Source organism: Giraffa tippelskirchi, chromosome 5, assembly GCF_054371585.1.
Source record: "Giraffa tippelskirchi isolate mGirTip1 chromosome 5, T2T-mGirTip1v1.2.pri, whole genome shotgun sequence".
Taxonomy (NCBI): domain Eukaryota; kingdom Metazoa; phylum Chordata; class Mammalia; order Artiodactyla; family Giraffidae; genus Giraffa; species Giraffa tippelskirchi.
In genome coordinates, this window is record NC_137279.1 from 106,780,114 (window position 1) to 106,797,210 (window position 17,097).

Consider the following 17,097-nt stretch of genomic DNA (forward strand, 5'->3'; position numbering starts at 1 on the left):
TCTAAAAGGAAAAGGAGGCCCTTGAATATGCTGCCCTCTACACAGTGTCCTGATCACTTTTAGAAGCTATATTGCTAATTTAACACTGAGGCCTCTGCTCGAAAATGTCCTGTGAATTTCTTTCAAGGTGGAAAACCTCTTTAAATTAAGGGGACACTGATTTCTAAAATAAAACTGTTCTAATTCAAGTATTGTGAAAACGAGGAATTTTTGAGCTAAGTAACAAGGTCTCTAGTAAAACAAACAAGGTATGTCTCTAAAATGACATGACTGTTTCTGATGTTGCTGATGGCTAATGAAGGCTAATTCTAAAGGTTTTTGTGCCAACATCTGTCCAGTGGACAGGAGGCAACTGGTCTATGGAAAGGCCCAGGACTTTGGTGCCGGGAAATGCAGCTGAGCAGAGCCAGGGCTGTTCAGAGCTTGTTTTATAAAGAGGTTAGGCTCCGTGCGAGGCAGAAATAAGGGACCACTGGAAGGGCGCCAGGTAAGTACTGCAGAATTCAGACAAAAAAGTGAATGATTGGGTATCTGACCAGGAAAAGCTTGGAGCGGGTGGCATTTAAGCAAACTGGGAAGGCTACTAATAAATAAGAGAGATGGCGAGAAGGGCACTGATGGAGCTGGCCATAGCACTGAGTAGGAGGCACCAGGGCAGACCAACCTAAGGTGTAAACTGCAACAGTGAACAGCTTAGTATGCTGACGGGAACACAAGATGGGAGAGGAGATAAACTGGAGGCTGGCTGCAGCAAGCCTTACTTTGCAGGCTTGATGGAACACACATGGAGTGTGATTGTATGTGCTTTCTTCCGTTTCCCATTTTTCATGACCTGAATTAATCTCTCAGCGAGTCAAAGTCCCCACCAAGCACTAAGCAGTAACAAACAGAATATACATTCTGAAAACTGAAAGAATGCCTCGGATCACCCAGTGAAGTCACTCTACTACTGAAGGAGGGATGAGAACCAGCCTGGATTAAAAAGTATGCCTGCGTGCTCAATCACTCAGTCACATTTGACTCTTTGCGACCCCATGGTCTCTGCGTCTCCTGCATTGGCAGGCAGATTCTTTACCAACTGTGCCACCTGGAAAGCTCTAAGAAGTATGCAGTTTATTAAATATTTAAAAAGTAAATGCATTTATTTACTAATATGAACAAGAATGCTTATTAATTCAAGGAATCAGTTTTTTCCAAAAATTTACAATATACAGCATAATAAAATATGGCTAGTTTTCCTTTCTAATAAAATTATCTCACTCTAGTTCATATAACTGAATGCATTTCATAAATTTTACCTTTCTAATATAGGTTGGGGGCTTCCCTGGAGGCTCAGTGGTAAAGAATCTACCTGCTAAGCAGGAGACATGGGTTCGATCCCTGGGTAGGGAAGATTCCTTGGAGAAGGAAATGGCAACCCACCCTAGCATTCTTGCCTGGGAAATCCCATGGACAGAGAAGACTGGCCGGCTACAGTTTATGGGGTCACAAAAGAATCTGATATGACTTAGAGACCAAACAACAACATCAATAAATATAGGTTAACTATTTCTACTATATTCATTTTTGCACTTAACAATTCTCTTAATTTCAAAGAGAGAATGAAAACAGATTTCAGTTCAATCCCCACCAAATCTCAATTAGTAGAACTTATATAAAGAATTACTAAATCGAATTGCTACCTCAATGAAAATTCTGTTACAGGTATCTCACTTTATAGCACAGAGGAAAGCTGGCACCACTGGCTGAAAATTTTATTTATCCCCAAAATTCTGATGTTTAGGATTAGAGGTCTGATATCTGAGGAGAGAAAACCTTTCATAAGCACAGTAAAACTTCTGGAGAAACAGGCCTAAGTTGGTGGCTCATCTTACAGCCTTAAGAAAGGAGCATGGTGTGATATCTTGCCGTGACCAGGGCATCATCCTTGTACTGCTTTGAATCCATGCACTCTAAGGATTTCTCCCATATTTGAGCATCTTCCCATGTCCACCTGTAGAGGCCCTGAGATGACAGTCATCTGTGGAATGAGGAGGTATCACTATATATTCAATATGCATAGACTGGTCTATAATATCATATTTCGGTCACACCCCTAGCACGTGATCTGATCCAGCCTGAAGATTCTTAAGCTTAAGGCAATAGGTTAAAAAAGAAACTGGTACCCTCCCTTGAGAATTTGAAGGTTAAAATGCAGAGGTTGAGAGGTTACTTTAAACAAGGGATACCTGCATTCTGAATTAATTAAGCATCTCTCTTCCCAGGAGCTGCCAAGCATTGGAGCGCTTGCGGAATTTAGTTCTTCACCAAAGTCAGTTCAGGCAAACTCCTGAAAGGGAATAACGCTGCTCATTGACCCGCATCCTCTTAAGACATTCCTTCTGCTTATTAAATTAAAAGTCTAAGAGGAAAAATTACTTACAAAGATAAGAGAAAGACCACTGTTCCCTGCAGGTTAACCAGTATGGCTAGAGTCCTCCAGGAACGGATGAAGTATCCCAACAGGGCATATTGGGCGATGCCGACTGCGAAGAAGAGGCCACCAATTGACCCTAATTCAGGAAAAGAGACTTGTTACTGGAGAAAGAACCATCTGCAACCCCATTTCCAACCCAGGTCACAGAACCAATCCTTTCTTTGTGAGATGTCAGCAGAAAGAAAAATCTACACAGATATCATTGAGGATCAGATGATAAAACCAGAGGAGAAGCCAGGAAATTAGTGGGAAAGAAGGAAGGACAGATGAAAAATACAAACCATATGCGGTCAAGATAAATTTTAAGGGCTGCCCAAGTGCCTTCTGCATTGATGTTGCACTGACATCTGCCTGAACTTGTGGCTGAGGCTTGGAAATACTGTCTGCTGCGTGGTGGGAGGTTTTTAGGTCATGAGACTATGGCAGTGGTGGGACTGCATCTCCATCACAGAGGCCATCCCTGAAATCCTTATCTCGAATCACAGCCTACTCCCCAGTTCTCCATACTGTCCTTCCCCATTTACCACCACCAGATACATGACATTTTACATTTGTTTCTTGTCTTTCTCTTCCAAGTGGAATGTAAGTTCCACGAAGCATGAATTTTTGTCAGCACATGACAGTAAAAACATCAACCATGGGGTTGTTATGGATCCTATGATTTTTGAAATAAATAACGAATGAGTACAAACCCACTGTGCTGCCCAGTATACTTGCAAATTCTGCACCTCTGACATGCTTTCTATAACTGCTACTATCAGTAGTAAAGTAAATCTATCACTATTTATTTATATAATAGCTACTATTTGTTGGGTATTAGACTTTATAAACATTGTCCTATAAAGCCAGTACCACTGTTAGCTATCTACAGAGGGAGGAAATAGCTCAGAGAAAGTTAGGTGCTGCGGTCTAAGACATGGGGCTGCATGTGGCCCAACCAGGAGGCACTGTCCCCCGGTCTCACTGGACAGCCTGCACTCAGTACCATTCCTGTCCCCTGTCACCCTTTTAGGGAAAGGCAGGCTCCTGTGGGCATCCCACAGCAACACGACTTTGTTACAGGAATTTTCTACAACAATCCTGCAAGACAAACATTTCTCTTATTCTTGTCCACAGATTATCAACCTATAACAAAACACAATGACTTGTTTGCTGTCTGCCCTAGTGAGGAAAAGGGGGATGCAGAAGGGAAGGCTAATGTGACAGGAAGTTCAGCATGAACAGAAAACCAGTCAGGGCATGTGTTCTGCTAAGTAAGGGAATGGGATTTCCATTCCCTGTGATTTCCCTAGAAACTTAGATAATCAATAGCTATTACAGATTCATTACAGTGCACCAAATAGCACCTGGTTTCCAAGAACAAGGCTTTCTGTCATTGCTCAGAACAGTTCCGAGTACTCGGTATCCACTGACAATAACATGGGCAAAAAGACAAAGGACCACAGGATGGGACCACTTCAGCAGGACCAAGTTCAGACCCCAGTTCTTCTATACACTGCCATGTGACTTTGGGAAAATCACTAAATGTCTGAGTCTCTGTTTCCTCATAAATGAAAGAGAAATAATAATACAAACCTCAAAAAGTATAGGTATTAGTTTCAAATGAAATAATGCATTCTGTACAAATGTTAGTTATACGGTCCTACTGTAAAAAGGGTATAGCCCCTTATATCTATTAAATTCCCCAAAAATGCCATCTGGTAGCCTACTCTGGTGAGTGTCTGTTATAAAATATTGCCTACTTAGCACTCCTTTCTAACTCCAAGAATCCTTTCCTTTTTTTGGAAAGATGACCTCCCCATATTTCATCCCTGTGGTTCAAGGGGGAGATGTCAATTGTGGTTCCCCCATGGTGACCCCAGCTGGGACAATGAGAGCTCCTACCAGTATTTCAGGATTTTCAAATACTGAACTTGGCAGTGAAACCAATGACCTGCTGGGCCTTATCCCTGACTGAGCAGGGGAAGTTTCTCAGAGATGACGGGAAACAGAAATGAGACGCATCTAAATTCCTGGTTCTAAGCATTGCCAAGGCCTGACTCTTCTTGGTTTGGGTGTGTTAACCAAATGATTTCCCTTTGTATCTAAGCTCATCACAGTTGAATCTCTGTCACAGAAAGACCTGGTATCAGCTGGATATGGTAAACAGGAGGAAAGGATTCAAAAGTTCTAGTTTCATGACTTAAATACCACGATGACATGGCTATAGACACAAGTCCCAGAAAAGGATGTAGATTTCAGATGAAAGAAAGCAATACCTTTAATTTGAGGGGTCAACAGACATCTGCATGTGATACCCAGCCAGAAGTTGCACACATATGCCCAGAAATGACAACAGAAATAAGGTAAGGAGATAAAGATGCTCTAGGCTATTTGGTTAAAAAATTTAATTTAAAAAAATGAACATTTCAAATCACCACTTGTGCATTTTGTAACTCTGGAAAGCCACAGGTGGTTTTGTAGCTGTTTATGGGCCTATCCAGGTGGCACAGTGGTAAAGAATCTGCCTGCCAATGCAAGAGACTCAAGAGACTCACGTTTCATCCCTGGGTCGGGAAGATCTCCTGGAGGAGGAAATGGCAACCCACTCCAGTTTTCTTGCCTGGGAAATCCCATGGACAGAGGAGCCTGGCAGAGTCCATGGGGTCACAAAGAGTTAGACACAAATGAGCACGCACACATGCACCCATGGTCTTTGGTTATTTATGTCTATTTTTCAAATTTCTTTTCTGCTTATTTTTAATTAATTTCAAGTCTGCAACCCCTGGTCAGTTTGCACTAGCAAAAGTCAAATTTCAGCAGATGAGAAGATAATGTACAGTGATGACTTCATTTTTATAAGTAGCACCAATGATCCATCCAGCTTTCAAGCAGAAGGCCATGAAGCCCCCTTGATTCCTTTTTTTCTTGCCTTCTCTGCTGATTCTTTAGCAGGTCACCATGTATGCTCTTTCCTCCTCTTCCACTTCTTCCACCTGGTGTAAAACATCTGCAGGTTCCACAGGGGTAACCGCACCAGCTTCCTGAATGGCCTTTCAATTTCTACTCTTGCTTCTCTACAATCCATCCTGCATACACCTACCAGAGTAATCTTTCTGTATGTAAGATTCTATGGCTCCTCTCTTTAATTCAGTCACTGGCTACTCACTGCATTTTGAGTTTAAAAAAAAAAATCCCTAATTTGGCCCATCACACACTCTACATCACTCAGCCCCTCCAGTCTGATCTCAGCCCAGCCTCCTTCTGCCTTTCCATACTGGATCTTTTCAGGTGCTCAGAGAAGCTCATTCCTGCCCTAAGGGGCCTGGTTCTTGCCACTCCATCTGACTGGAATGTTTGCTCAGAAAATCACACCCCCTAGGTCTTCTGCATCATTCACACCTTTAATACCTACATCAAAGTTTTCTCTAACTATCCTATTTAATGTAACTGTCCCCTGCACTTACTGCCTACTCTGTTATCCTGTTTAACTTTCTTCACTGCACTTAAAGTTTTCAGAAATTACTTCATATTGGTTATGCCTCTCCTGATTAAAACATAAGTTCCATAAGAGCAAGGCCCTTCACCCACCCAGGCCTGGCGTGTTCACTCTTTTATTCCAAGTGTCTGTCTATAAAAGTAGTATCTGGACAACATGAACATATATACATACCATGTGTAAAATAGACAGCTAGTGAGAAGCTGCTGTATAACACAGGGAGCTCAACTGGGTGCTCTGTGACGTCCTAGAGAGGTGGGATGGGGGGTGGGAGGGAGGCCTAAGAGGGAGGGGATATATGTGTACATACAGCTGACTCAGTTGTATAACAGAAACTAACACAACATCGTAAAGCAATTGTATTCCAATAAAAAAATAATAAATGGAAAAGGCCAACTTAAGAGATTGGGATTGACACATACATACTACAATATATAAAACAGATAACTAATAAGGACCTACTGTATAGCACAGGGAACTTTATTCAGTGCTCTGTAATGGCCTACATGGGAAAAGAACCTAAAAAAAGAGTGGATATATGAATATATATAACTGATTGTCTTTGCTGTCCACCTAAAACTAACACAACAGTGTAAATCAACTATATTCCCATGAAAAGTTTTTTAAAAAGCAGTGTGTCTGGTACATGGCAAGGTCTGTTTAATAAATGAATGTTGCAGAACAGATATGCAAAGGAGAAGCTCTGGAAGGACACACAGCAATCTGTTTACAGTTGTGGTCTTTGGGTGAGCAGGACTATATGTGTTCTTTATGTTTCACTTCTATATGTTTCTTATTTTTATAATGAACATCAATAACTTTTGTTATAAGGTATTTATATAAGAAAATTAAAAATAAATATATTAATATGACATTTTTCATAGCTTTAGTATTTTATCTTTTCTACTCTCAATAATTTTCAATCAATTATACTTATTCTTGTTAAGCACTACACTGCAACTGGTTAAAAATGGATGTTTTCAGTTTGCACTTATACTTTGTTATATGTACTTTATATAGTATTTTATACATACTGCAAATATTTGTAATCAAGCACAATTTTTCAAAAAAAATTTTTCTTTACTGCTAAGCAATCAGGGTGCCATGCCGTGCTAAGATGCTTTAGTAGTGTCCGACTCTTTGCAACCCATGGACTGTATAGCCCACCAGGCTCCTCTGTCCATGGGATTCCTCCAATTAATCCCCTAATGCTAACCATTTAGGTTTTTCCCTTCAATTTCTTTCAGTTCTGAGCATATCTGAAGTTACAGGAGTATATAAAATCGTGCTAGAGAGCAACATGGATGGACCTAGGGAATGTCATACTGACTGAAGTCAGTCAGATAGAGAAGAAATATCATATGACATCCCTTATATGTGGAATCTAAAAAGAAATGATACAAATGAACTTACTTACAAAACATAAAGAGACTCACAGACTTACAGAACAAATTTATGACTGCTGGGGGGAAAGGGATAGTTAGGGAGTTTGGGATGGACAAGTATACACTGCTACATTTAAAACAGAAAACCAACAAGGATGTACCATACAGCATATGGAACGCTGCTCAATGTATGTGGCAGCCTGGATGGGAGGGCAGTTTGGGGGAGAATGGATACATGTATATGTATATGTATGTATATGAGACTCTTCGCTGTTCACTTGAAATTATCACAACATTGTTCATCAGCTATACCTCAAAACAAAATAAAAAGGCTTTTTTTTTTTTTTTTAATTGTGCTGGAGAGAACAGCCTGGAAAGAAACGTCAAGGACAAAACTTTCACAGAAGATTACTCATGGGAGAGGGAAGGAGGAAGCTCCTCACAAAAGAGTTTAGGAGCAGCGGAAACTTATTTCTGTCCTGGGTGCAGGTCAAGTGCACTGGCCTTCCAGGAACTCTCTCAAGCTTCTTCTGAATTTCACGTTGAATTTGGTAACCATCTGGTACCACTGTTGTAGTTTTTTTTTCCCTTTCTCCCTTTTCCCTTTGCTATAGAAATTTTAATAACCTTACTTTAACTCAGCCTCAAGGACAAGAACGGAAGGTGAAAGCGCTTTAACAGAAATCTTTTCACTGGCTTCAGGCAACTGGAAAGGGAGCAAAAGACCAAGAGGTCTTTCTTTTTGCCGAAGATATGCAACGGGACAGGAATCATCCTAAAGAACTTGGTAGGGTGGGGGAAGTATACATGTTTTGTAAGAAAGCATCTTCTTCATGGAACAACTAGAGTCAAATGTGAATGTTTTAATAAAGGAATGTGTCAGGAACATGAAAAACATGTACTCATGATGCTTTGCACGAGCAAGATTTTGGACTCAGGGAAACCAAAACCCCAGGAGAGGGTGCTTTTGTGTCTTCCCCTGGATAATGTAAGTGGTCATGAACACCATCATCACTCATTTCTGGCAAAGTCCCAGCAAGTCTGAACCCACTACTTGCAAAAATGACTTTAAAAGTCTCAATGCAAACTGAAGACTCAAAGGATGTTTTCTCACTGATCCTACCTTAGGACCTGGGCTAGGGAAAAAAAAAAAAAAAAGCCCATCTCTAAAGGCTTTTCTAAAAGCTACTATAGACAAAGTGAATTATGAAGCACGATGTGCAAGAGGCAGGCAAGAAGCCTGTCCTGCGAGGATGGAGCTGGGTTCTCCTCCTCCCCAGTTTTGTTCTAACTTGTCCAACCCTCTGTGTCCTTCAATTTGGAGAGCAGTTTGGTGGACATACGAATACAGCAGAGCTTATTTTGCCTCTGTCTTCCAATTCAATACTTTAGCCTTTACCAACTCTGGAGACATGATCAGTGACAAAAAAAGGCCAAGCAAGTATTCATATGAGGTGACCCATGACAACACCCTAATGGCAAAAAGCAAAGAAGAACTAAAGCGCCGCTTGATGAAGGTGAAAGAGAGTGAGAAAGCTGGCTTAAAACTAAACATTCAAAAAACTAAGATCATGGGATCCAGTCCCATCACTTCATGGCAGATAAAGGGGAAAACAATGGAAACAGTGACAGCTTTTACTTTCTTGGGCTCCAAAATCACTGAGGATGGTGACTGCAGCCATGAAATTAAAAGATGCTTGCTTCTTGGAAGAGAGGCTATGACAAACCAGACAGCATATTAAAAGGCAGAGACATTATTTTGCAGACAAAGGTCTGTATAGTCAAAGCTATGATTTTCCTAGTAGTCATGTACAGATGTGAGAGCTGGGTCATAAAGAAGGCTGAGTGCTGAAGAGCTGATGCTTTTGAACTGTGGTGCTGGAGAAGATTCTTGAGAGTCCCTTGGACTGCAAGGAAATCAAACCAGTCAGTCCTGAAGGAAATCCACCCTGAATGTTAATCAGAAGGACTGATGGTGAAGCTGAAGCTCTAATACTTTGGCCACCTGATGTGAAGAGCTGACTCAGTAGAAAAGATCCTGATACTGGGAAAGACTGAAGGCAGGAGAAGGGGGTGACAGAGGATGAGATGCTTGGATGGCATCACAGACTCAAGGGACATGAGTTTGAGCAAACTGTGGGAGATGGTGAAGGACAGGGAAGCCTGGCATGCTGCAGTCCATGGGATCGCAAGAGTCGGACACGACTGAGTGACTGAACAACAAATGGAAGATACAAGAGGGGAGTCCTCAGGGAAAAGTGGGATGACATGGGCCTGGCATCATCCTGGCCCTGACCGTCATGAGCTGTGTGAAAACAGGCACATAACCTCTCCTTTTGTTAGGGGGAACACATTGACTGAAACCACCCACTGTGGCCAGGCACCAGTAACCATTTGCAGTATTTTATGATAGGAGGTCCTAGTAAGGAACACGGAACTAACAAGCCACCACCAACCAGAAGAGTTTGGGAAAGGTCAAAAGGAGACACCTTGTGTCCGACCACCTCCCATAATTCTTCTCACTGGCATCCATCTTGGCTAAGCAACACATGTGCCACTAGGAAGGATCCTGAGTCAGAATGACTGGCCAAAGACAACCTGGAAACTAATCCCATCACCATAAAACCGAGACTGCGAGCCACATGGTAGAGCAGCTCTCCTGGGTTCCCTCACCCTGCTGCTCTCCACCCAGGCGCCCCTTCCCAATAAAGTCTCTTGTTTTGTCAGCATGTGTGTCTCCTCCAACAATTCACTTCTGAGTGTTAGACAAGAGCCCATCCTCGGATTCTAGAGGGGCTCCCCTTCCTGCAACATTTTCAGTGGTGAAGTGTCCTCATTTGTTAAGTGAAGGTAGAAATTCTTAACTTGTAGGTTCTGGGAATATTTGAGGCATGGGCCAGATGTGGAGCTTGGTTTCCACATAACAGATGCTCAGCAAATGGTAGCTGGCACTCTCTCACCTACATCCTCATGCAGACACATTTCTACAGTTGTACAATCAACTTGTTACCATATTAGCACAGGCACATCTATAGTACTCAATAACTTTTAAATGAATGGAAAGCAAAACAAAGTTATCACTGCAAACCTATAGTCCATAAAGTAGAATCTTAGTACAATCGCCTTCCCAAGACATTAAGTCAAGGATGCTTTTAAAATTATTTATAGTTCTTGAGAAGATGATGGGATGGTTAAAAATAATACAGAACATGGCCTCCATTTGGAAACTTAAACATCACTAAAGAAATACTACAAGAGTACTACCTGCTGATTTGAAGAGAACAGTAAAAAGGCCTATGAGACAAAGATTTAATAAAACACAATACCAAGGCACTGAGAAAGGAGTTTCTAGTATTTCCTCTGCACTATTTTTCACTTTATGGTAAAAAGCAGTTAACAAATACCTTCAGGCAATCTGTGAGTATAGGGACAAGGTCACCATCTGTAGGCCCCAGGGGAGACTACCAATAGGGGAATACAAATAAAATGACTAATGACTCATTCAAGGCCACAGAGAACTCAGGAAAGGAAATCTAGGGATTTCCCTGGCGGTCCCACGATGAAGACTATGCTTCCAAGGCAGGGGATGCAGGTTGGATCCCTGCTCAGGGAACTAAGAGCCCATATGGTCAAAAAAAAAAAAAAAAAAAAGCCAGAAAGAAAGATGGCAAATCTAGTATTTGGATAGAGCACCTCAAGTCTAGATGCATTTTTAGACACAAGGGCTAAGTTGGTTCCTGCCTAGTTCTCTGGAGCCCCTCCCCATCTCCAAGTCTGCGTGGATTGAAGCAGTACCTGCGAGTGCCCAGTAGGCGGTACCCACACATTCGTTCAGCAGGACAAAGGCCACCAGCGACATCCCTCCGTTCATCATGCCCACCAGGAAGCGAGTTATTGCAAAGAACTCATATGAGGGGGAAAAGCCATTTGCAATAGCAAACAAGATGTCAAGAGCAAAACCTAGAAAGAGAAGAACAGTATGCAATAATCCAGAGGCAAAACGCACTTGATGAATGTAATATGTGTGTTAATTTGTAAAGATAAATCTTTGTGAATTTAAATTTTCTAAGCTATGGTTTGTTTTAATCAGTTTCTTTTAAAGATTATCAAGAAAAACTGAGGTTTTCTTTGTTACAAGTTGATTTCTGTCCTCATGCGCAGCTTTCAACTATTCCCAATAATGCTGAAAACTGAAAAATCCTAGCTCATACTCAGCTTGTCAAGTGGACTATGCTGAGTCCTGTGGAGCTCATCTGAAATGAATCAACACACAAGATATAAGGAAATGGATATAAGGAAATAGATCTAGCAAACTGCCTCAATCTTTGTTCTCCTTAGAAACATGGCATGAATTAGAATCCACGGATTGTAGAAGGCACCACTAGGAAATGCTTATAATGCAAATACCTGGCCTTCCTCAGGTATGCTTTAAAATGCTTGGCCAGAAGCACTTGGCCTCTCACCAGTGAAATAAAAATCAGTTCTGGGTCCACACGGCAATTCCCTGAGAACCTTAAGGAAATGGTCTCCATACTATTTCTCTGGGAACCTTAGGAAAATAACTTCTCTTGTTCAGTTCATGAACACTAACAGATTACCTGTGAGATAGACTTTTTTCCTTCCGAAGCGATCAGAGAGTTGACCAAAAGTGATAACTCCCACAAACACACCACTGAAGAAAAGAGAGCTTGCTGCACTCACTTTGTAAGATCTGTTGGCAATTAAAAACCACTAGAGGAAGAAAAAAACAAAGGGGAGACATTTAAGTCACAGAAAAGATGGATGGATGGAGTTAGCTACTTTAAAAAAGCAAATGTACAACAAAAACTTGTATACTAGAATTTCTCCACTGCATTACCACTGTTAACCAGAATTCAATAGAACATCCATACAGGACAACACCCAAGGAGATTCTGTCTTCAGAAACCCCAGAAATTGTTATTATAATGTGCTCCCACAGTAGTCTATAAACATCCTGTTACAGCACTGAACACGGTTCAGTATGTAATAGCTAATTACTTACCCGTGTGTTGACTATATCCCTTCACTCCAAGTCCCTGCATTTCTAGACAGGAAGAGCTGTATGCCATTAGTTCCCAATTCTCTGACACCCAACATACTATATGACATATATGAGGCCAAAAATGAATGGTCCTTTTCTCCAATAAATTAATGGGTTTTAAATCCCTTGAGTATTTTCCTTGAAAAATTATACTTACAATAACAATATGATTGGGCTTCCCAGGTGGCTCAGTGCTAAAGAATCCTGCAATGCTGAAGACTTGAGTTTGATCCCTAGGTCAGAAAGATTCCCCAGAGGAGGAACTGGTAACACACTCTAGTATTCTTGCCTAGGAATTCCCATGGGCAGAGGAGACTGGCAGAGTCCACAGGGTTGCAAAGAGTTGGACATGACTTAGCAATTAAATAGAAACAAACCATATGATACAGTGATTCCACTTCTGAGTATATATACAAAAGAACTGAAAGCGAGGATTCACAGGTGTTTGTGTGCTAAGGTTCACAGCAGCATTAGTTACAACATCCAAAAGGTGGAACGAACCCTAGTGTCCATTCACAGATGAATGGATAAACAAAATGTGGTATATACATCCAATGGAGTATTATACAGCCTTAAAAAGGAATGAAATTCTAACAAGCTACAACATGGATGAACTCTGACCTTATGCTAAGTGAAACAAACAGACAAAAAGAAAAAATACTGTATGAATCCATTTATGAGTGTGACACTGCAATTTATAATAAGAAATATACATCTGGTTTTCAACCATTGTTCCTATAACATAGCTCTTGAAGCCCTTGTAATCTCCTATGTAAGAATTACAGGGGTATCTTTCTTTAAAAAAAAAACTTTTTGTATTATATTGGGGTAGAGCCAATTAACAATGTTGTGTTAATTTCAGGTGAACAGCGAAGGGACTCAGTCACACAGGTACATGTACCTATTCTCCCCTCCCATCCAGGCTGTCACGTAACACTGAACAGAGTTCCATGTGCTGTACAGCAGGTTCCTGTTGGTTACACATTTTAAATATAGCAGTGTGTACATATCCATTCCAAACTCCCTAACTTTCCCCTCAAGGGGTATATTTTTTCATAAGATTTATTTTTCCAGTTCCTGAAAAAGCTTCAGAGCAATAAAGCTAAAACAGGTGTCTTTTATTATTTCAATAATAATAAATTATTAATAATAATAAATTATTATTTCAATCACACTGAGCTTATTATGTTAATGAGGTGACTTTTGGAAAGCCTCATAGATGGGGGCTGGTTGTCAGGGGAGCCAACCATGAAAACAGAGGGTTGGAACTTTCAGCCCCTCCCTCCAGGCCTCTGGGCAGGGGAGAGAGACTGGAGGTTGAATCAACTGCCAATGGCCAATGGCTTAATCAATCATGTCTTCATAAGAAAGAAAGTGAAGTCGCTCAGTCGTGTCCGACTCTTCATGGCCCCATGGACTGCAGCTCACCAGGCTCCTCCATCCATGGGATTTTCCAGGCAAGAGGACTGGAGTGGGTTGCCATTGCCTTCTCCAGGAGATCTTCCCGACCCAGGGATTGAACCCAGGTCTCCTGCATTGCAGGCAGACGCTTTACCATCTGAGCTACCAGAGAAGCTCTGTCTTCATAACGAAGCTGCCAAAAAATCCAAAAAGATGTGGTTTGGAGAGCTTCCAGGTCACTGAACTTGTGCTGGTACTGGGAGGGCAGTTGAGCTCTGAGGGCATGGAAGCTCTGTTCCCTTCCATCTGTCTACACCTTGCCCTGTGCACCTCTTCAGATACGTGTGGGTGGGAGTTAGAGGGCAGGGTGGGGCTCCCACATCAGGCTGTTCTGCCATACCAGAATGGTGTACTACAGTTTGGTTCAGGTCTGATACCATCTACCTGAGTTAACATCAGGTCACACAGGTAAGGGTTCGATCCCACAGGACTGCCCCCACTGCCCCCTTCAGACATCAGTCATAAGTTCAGGCTATTTCCTGTGCATCTGATAAGCTGATTGTAAATCAGAGGGTCCTCTGACCTCTTCCTTTGGTTGGATTAATTTGCTAGGGAATTTTACAGAACTCAAACATTTTATTTACTAGATTACTGATTTACTATAATGAGCTGTAACTCCAGAACAGCCAGGTGGAAGAAGGGAAGTAGCCAGAAGGGAAGTAGCTGCCAGTAGAGGAGACACTGGAGGAGTGTTTCTCCTTCACCTGGACTAGCCAAATCCCCAGAGACAAAGTAGCACAGTGGTTACCAGGGGCTGGGAGAGGGAGGAGTTACCTGTTAGTCTGGGATAATGACAGAGTTGTTGAGGTGGATAGTGGTGATGTTTGCACAAGGATGCAAATGTATTTAATGTCCCTGTACTGTACACTTTAAAATGACACACTTTATGCTATGTATGTTTTACCACAATGAAAAATAATCCCTGGAGTACTGTGTGTGTTAGTTGTTCAGTCGTGTCTGACTCTTTGTGACCTATGGACTGTAGCCCCCCAGGATCCTCTGTCCATGGGATTTCCCAGGCAAGAATACTGGATTGGGTTGCCATTTCCTTCTCCAAGGGATCTTCCCAACCCAGGGATTGAACCTGGGTCTCTTGCATTGCAGGCAGATTCTTTACCATTAGGGAAACTTACAAGCTCAAAGAGAAAGTAATCACCTTCTACTTAAAATGCCATTACCTTTAGGGCCTAGCTAGTGACATGTTACGGTGACCTTTGCTTATAGAGATGAAAGTCAACCTGTGTCTCAGATGTGACCTCAGAGAACCGAGAGACTGCTCATCTCTCCCCTCCACAGCCCCTTTCCTGGGCTCAGCAAAGACAAGTTTAAGCAAGCCCCTTCTCGAAAACTCGCATGGAGACACCCCTTACTTCTCCCTTCTCTATCCTTCAAACCGCTCCTGTCCCGTGCTTTGGCAACCAGTCGTTATGGCCCAAAGCACATCTAACTTCTCTCCTTCTCTTGTATTTCCTGCAAGACTAGATGGATAAAGATCTTGACAAGACATCTTTAGGCAACAACAACACAAACATTTAGGCACTGGAAAATAAACAAGGATGAAGCCCCTCACTAATGCTGTGCTTTACTACTTCTGAGTTCTTCTGTCCTTCACGTGCACTTCTTAACAAGATTAACTAACTATTTTCCTAGCCCTTCATGGATTAGAAATAATAGTCTAGGGTGCTACTGCCCTTAAAAATAGTAATCAGGCAGTTACTGGCAGTCGTGATTTAAATAAGAGAGTGATGGAAGCTCTATGACCAAAAACTGAACTATACTCCATGTTTTTTTTCATTCCAGTATTTAATAAATATTTGATTCGTTTCTACTAGAGGTTAATAAAACTATTCTAAACACAGGGAATACTGATGCAAATGAGCTAGACTTGGTCCCTACCCTCATGGAGTGTAAGTTCTAGTAGAGTGAGACATTAAACAAGTAAACATGTAGGGACAGGCTGGAAGAAAATCTCTTTAAATAAGGTATCCAGGAAGGCTTCTCTGGGGAGGTGACATTTGTGACCTGAATGATGAGGAAGTGATCAACACCAAAAAGCTGTTTGGGGAACATGAGGATAAGTGCAATGGCCGTAAGGTCCTTGAAGACTCGTCAGAGTGCCTTTTGTAGGGTGGGATGTAATGAGACCAGAGAGCTGGGCAGGCATCAGGTCAGGCAGGCCCTTGAGTCACAGTAAGGAGCTGGGATTTTAGTCCAGTACACAGGGAAGACATTGCATTCCTGGACTTAGGTTTCTTAAGCTCAACATTCACACTTAAAGAATGCAATACAACAGGGAAAAGTGGGAGCAGGGAGCCTCCTGCAACAGTCCGGGAGATGACGTGGGCTGGGATGAAACCAAGAGTGATGGAATTACATCAATCACATGAATGTGGGAGGGATCTTGAAGGCAGAACTAGCAGGACTTGCTGATGAATGAGATGTGGAGTGGGGAGGAGAGAAAGGGAGAGTGAAGGATTTAACTCAGGTTTTTAACTTTAGCCATTCAGTAGATAGTGGTGACATTTTTTAAATTTTTATTTTTCGATATTGAGGATATATATTTTTTAAATTGGAGGATAACTGCTTTACAATGCTGGGTTAGTTTCTACTGTACAACAATGTGAATCAGCTGTAAGTATATATATATATCCCCTCTCTCTTGAGCCTCTCTCCACTCCCATCCCACCCCTCTAGGTCATCACAGAGCAAGCTGAGCTCCCTGTGTTATACAGCAGCTTCCCACTAGCTATCTGTTTTACATATGGCAGTGTATATATGTCAATGTTACCCTCTCAGTTCATCCCACCCTCTCCTTCCCCGACTATGTCCACAAATCCGTTCTCTAGTTCTGTGTCTCTCTTCCTGTCCTGCAAATAGGTTCATCAGTACCGTATATATGTGTTAATATACAATATTTGTTTTTCTCTGACTTACTTCACTCTGTATAACAGAGTCTAGGTTCATCCACATCACTATTAAATGACCCAATTCATTTCTTTTATGGCTGAGTAATATTCCATTGTATATATGTGTGGTGACATTTTGAGGTAGAGGAAGCTGCAAAAGGGTTATCAAGTACATAGTGGGAAAGTAAGAGTTCTGTTTAGACACATTTTGAGGGTAAGATGGAAATTGAGATGTTAGTATAAAAACATTCATACCGAAATGTTCATCAAGCATTTGGATGTGTCTTGAGCTCAAGGGAGAGGAAATGAAAGCTTATGAAAATAGAGAT

At 41.7% G+C, this 17,097-nt stretch overlaps 1 protein-coding gene across 1 annotated transcript in view; it reads right to left on the bottom strand.

Annotated features, from left to right (window-relative positions):
• Positions 1 to 17,097, bottom strand: part of SLC22A15 (solute carrier family 22 member 15) — a 97,802-nt gene that overhangs the window by 33,777 nt on the left and 46,928 nt on the right. Inside the window, exons 3-5 of the mRNA XM_081493317.1 lie at positions 11,938 to 12,070; positions 11,135 to 11,299; positions 2,423 to 2,552 (exon numbers count right to left, since the gene is read on the bottom strand). Of these exons, the coding sequence (XP_081349443.1) occupies positions 2,423 to 2,552; positions 11,135 to 11,299; positions 11,938 to 12,070 (428 nt within the window). The remainder of the gene's footprint in view (positions 1 to 2,422; positions 2,553 to 11,134; positions 11,300 to 11,937; positions 12,071 to 17,097) is intronic.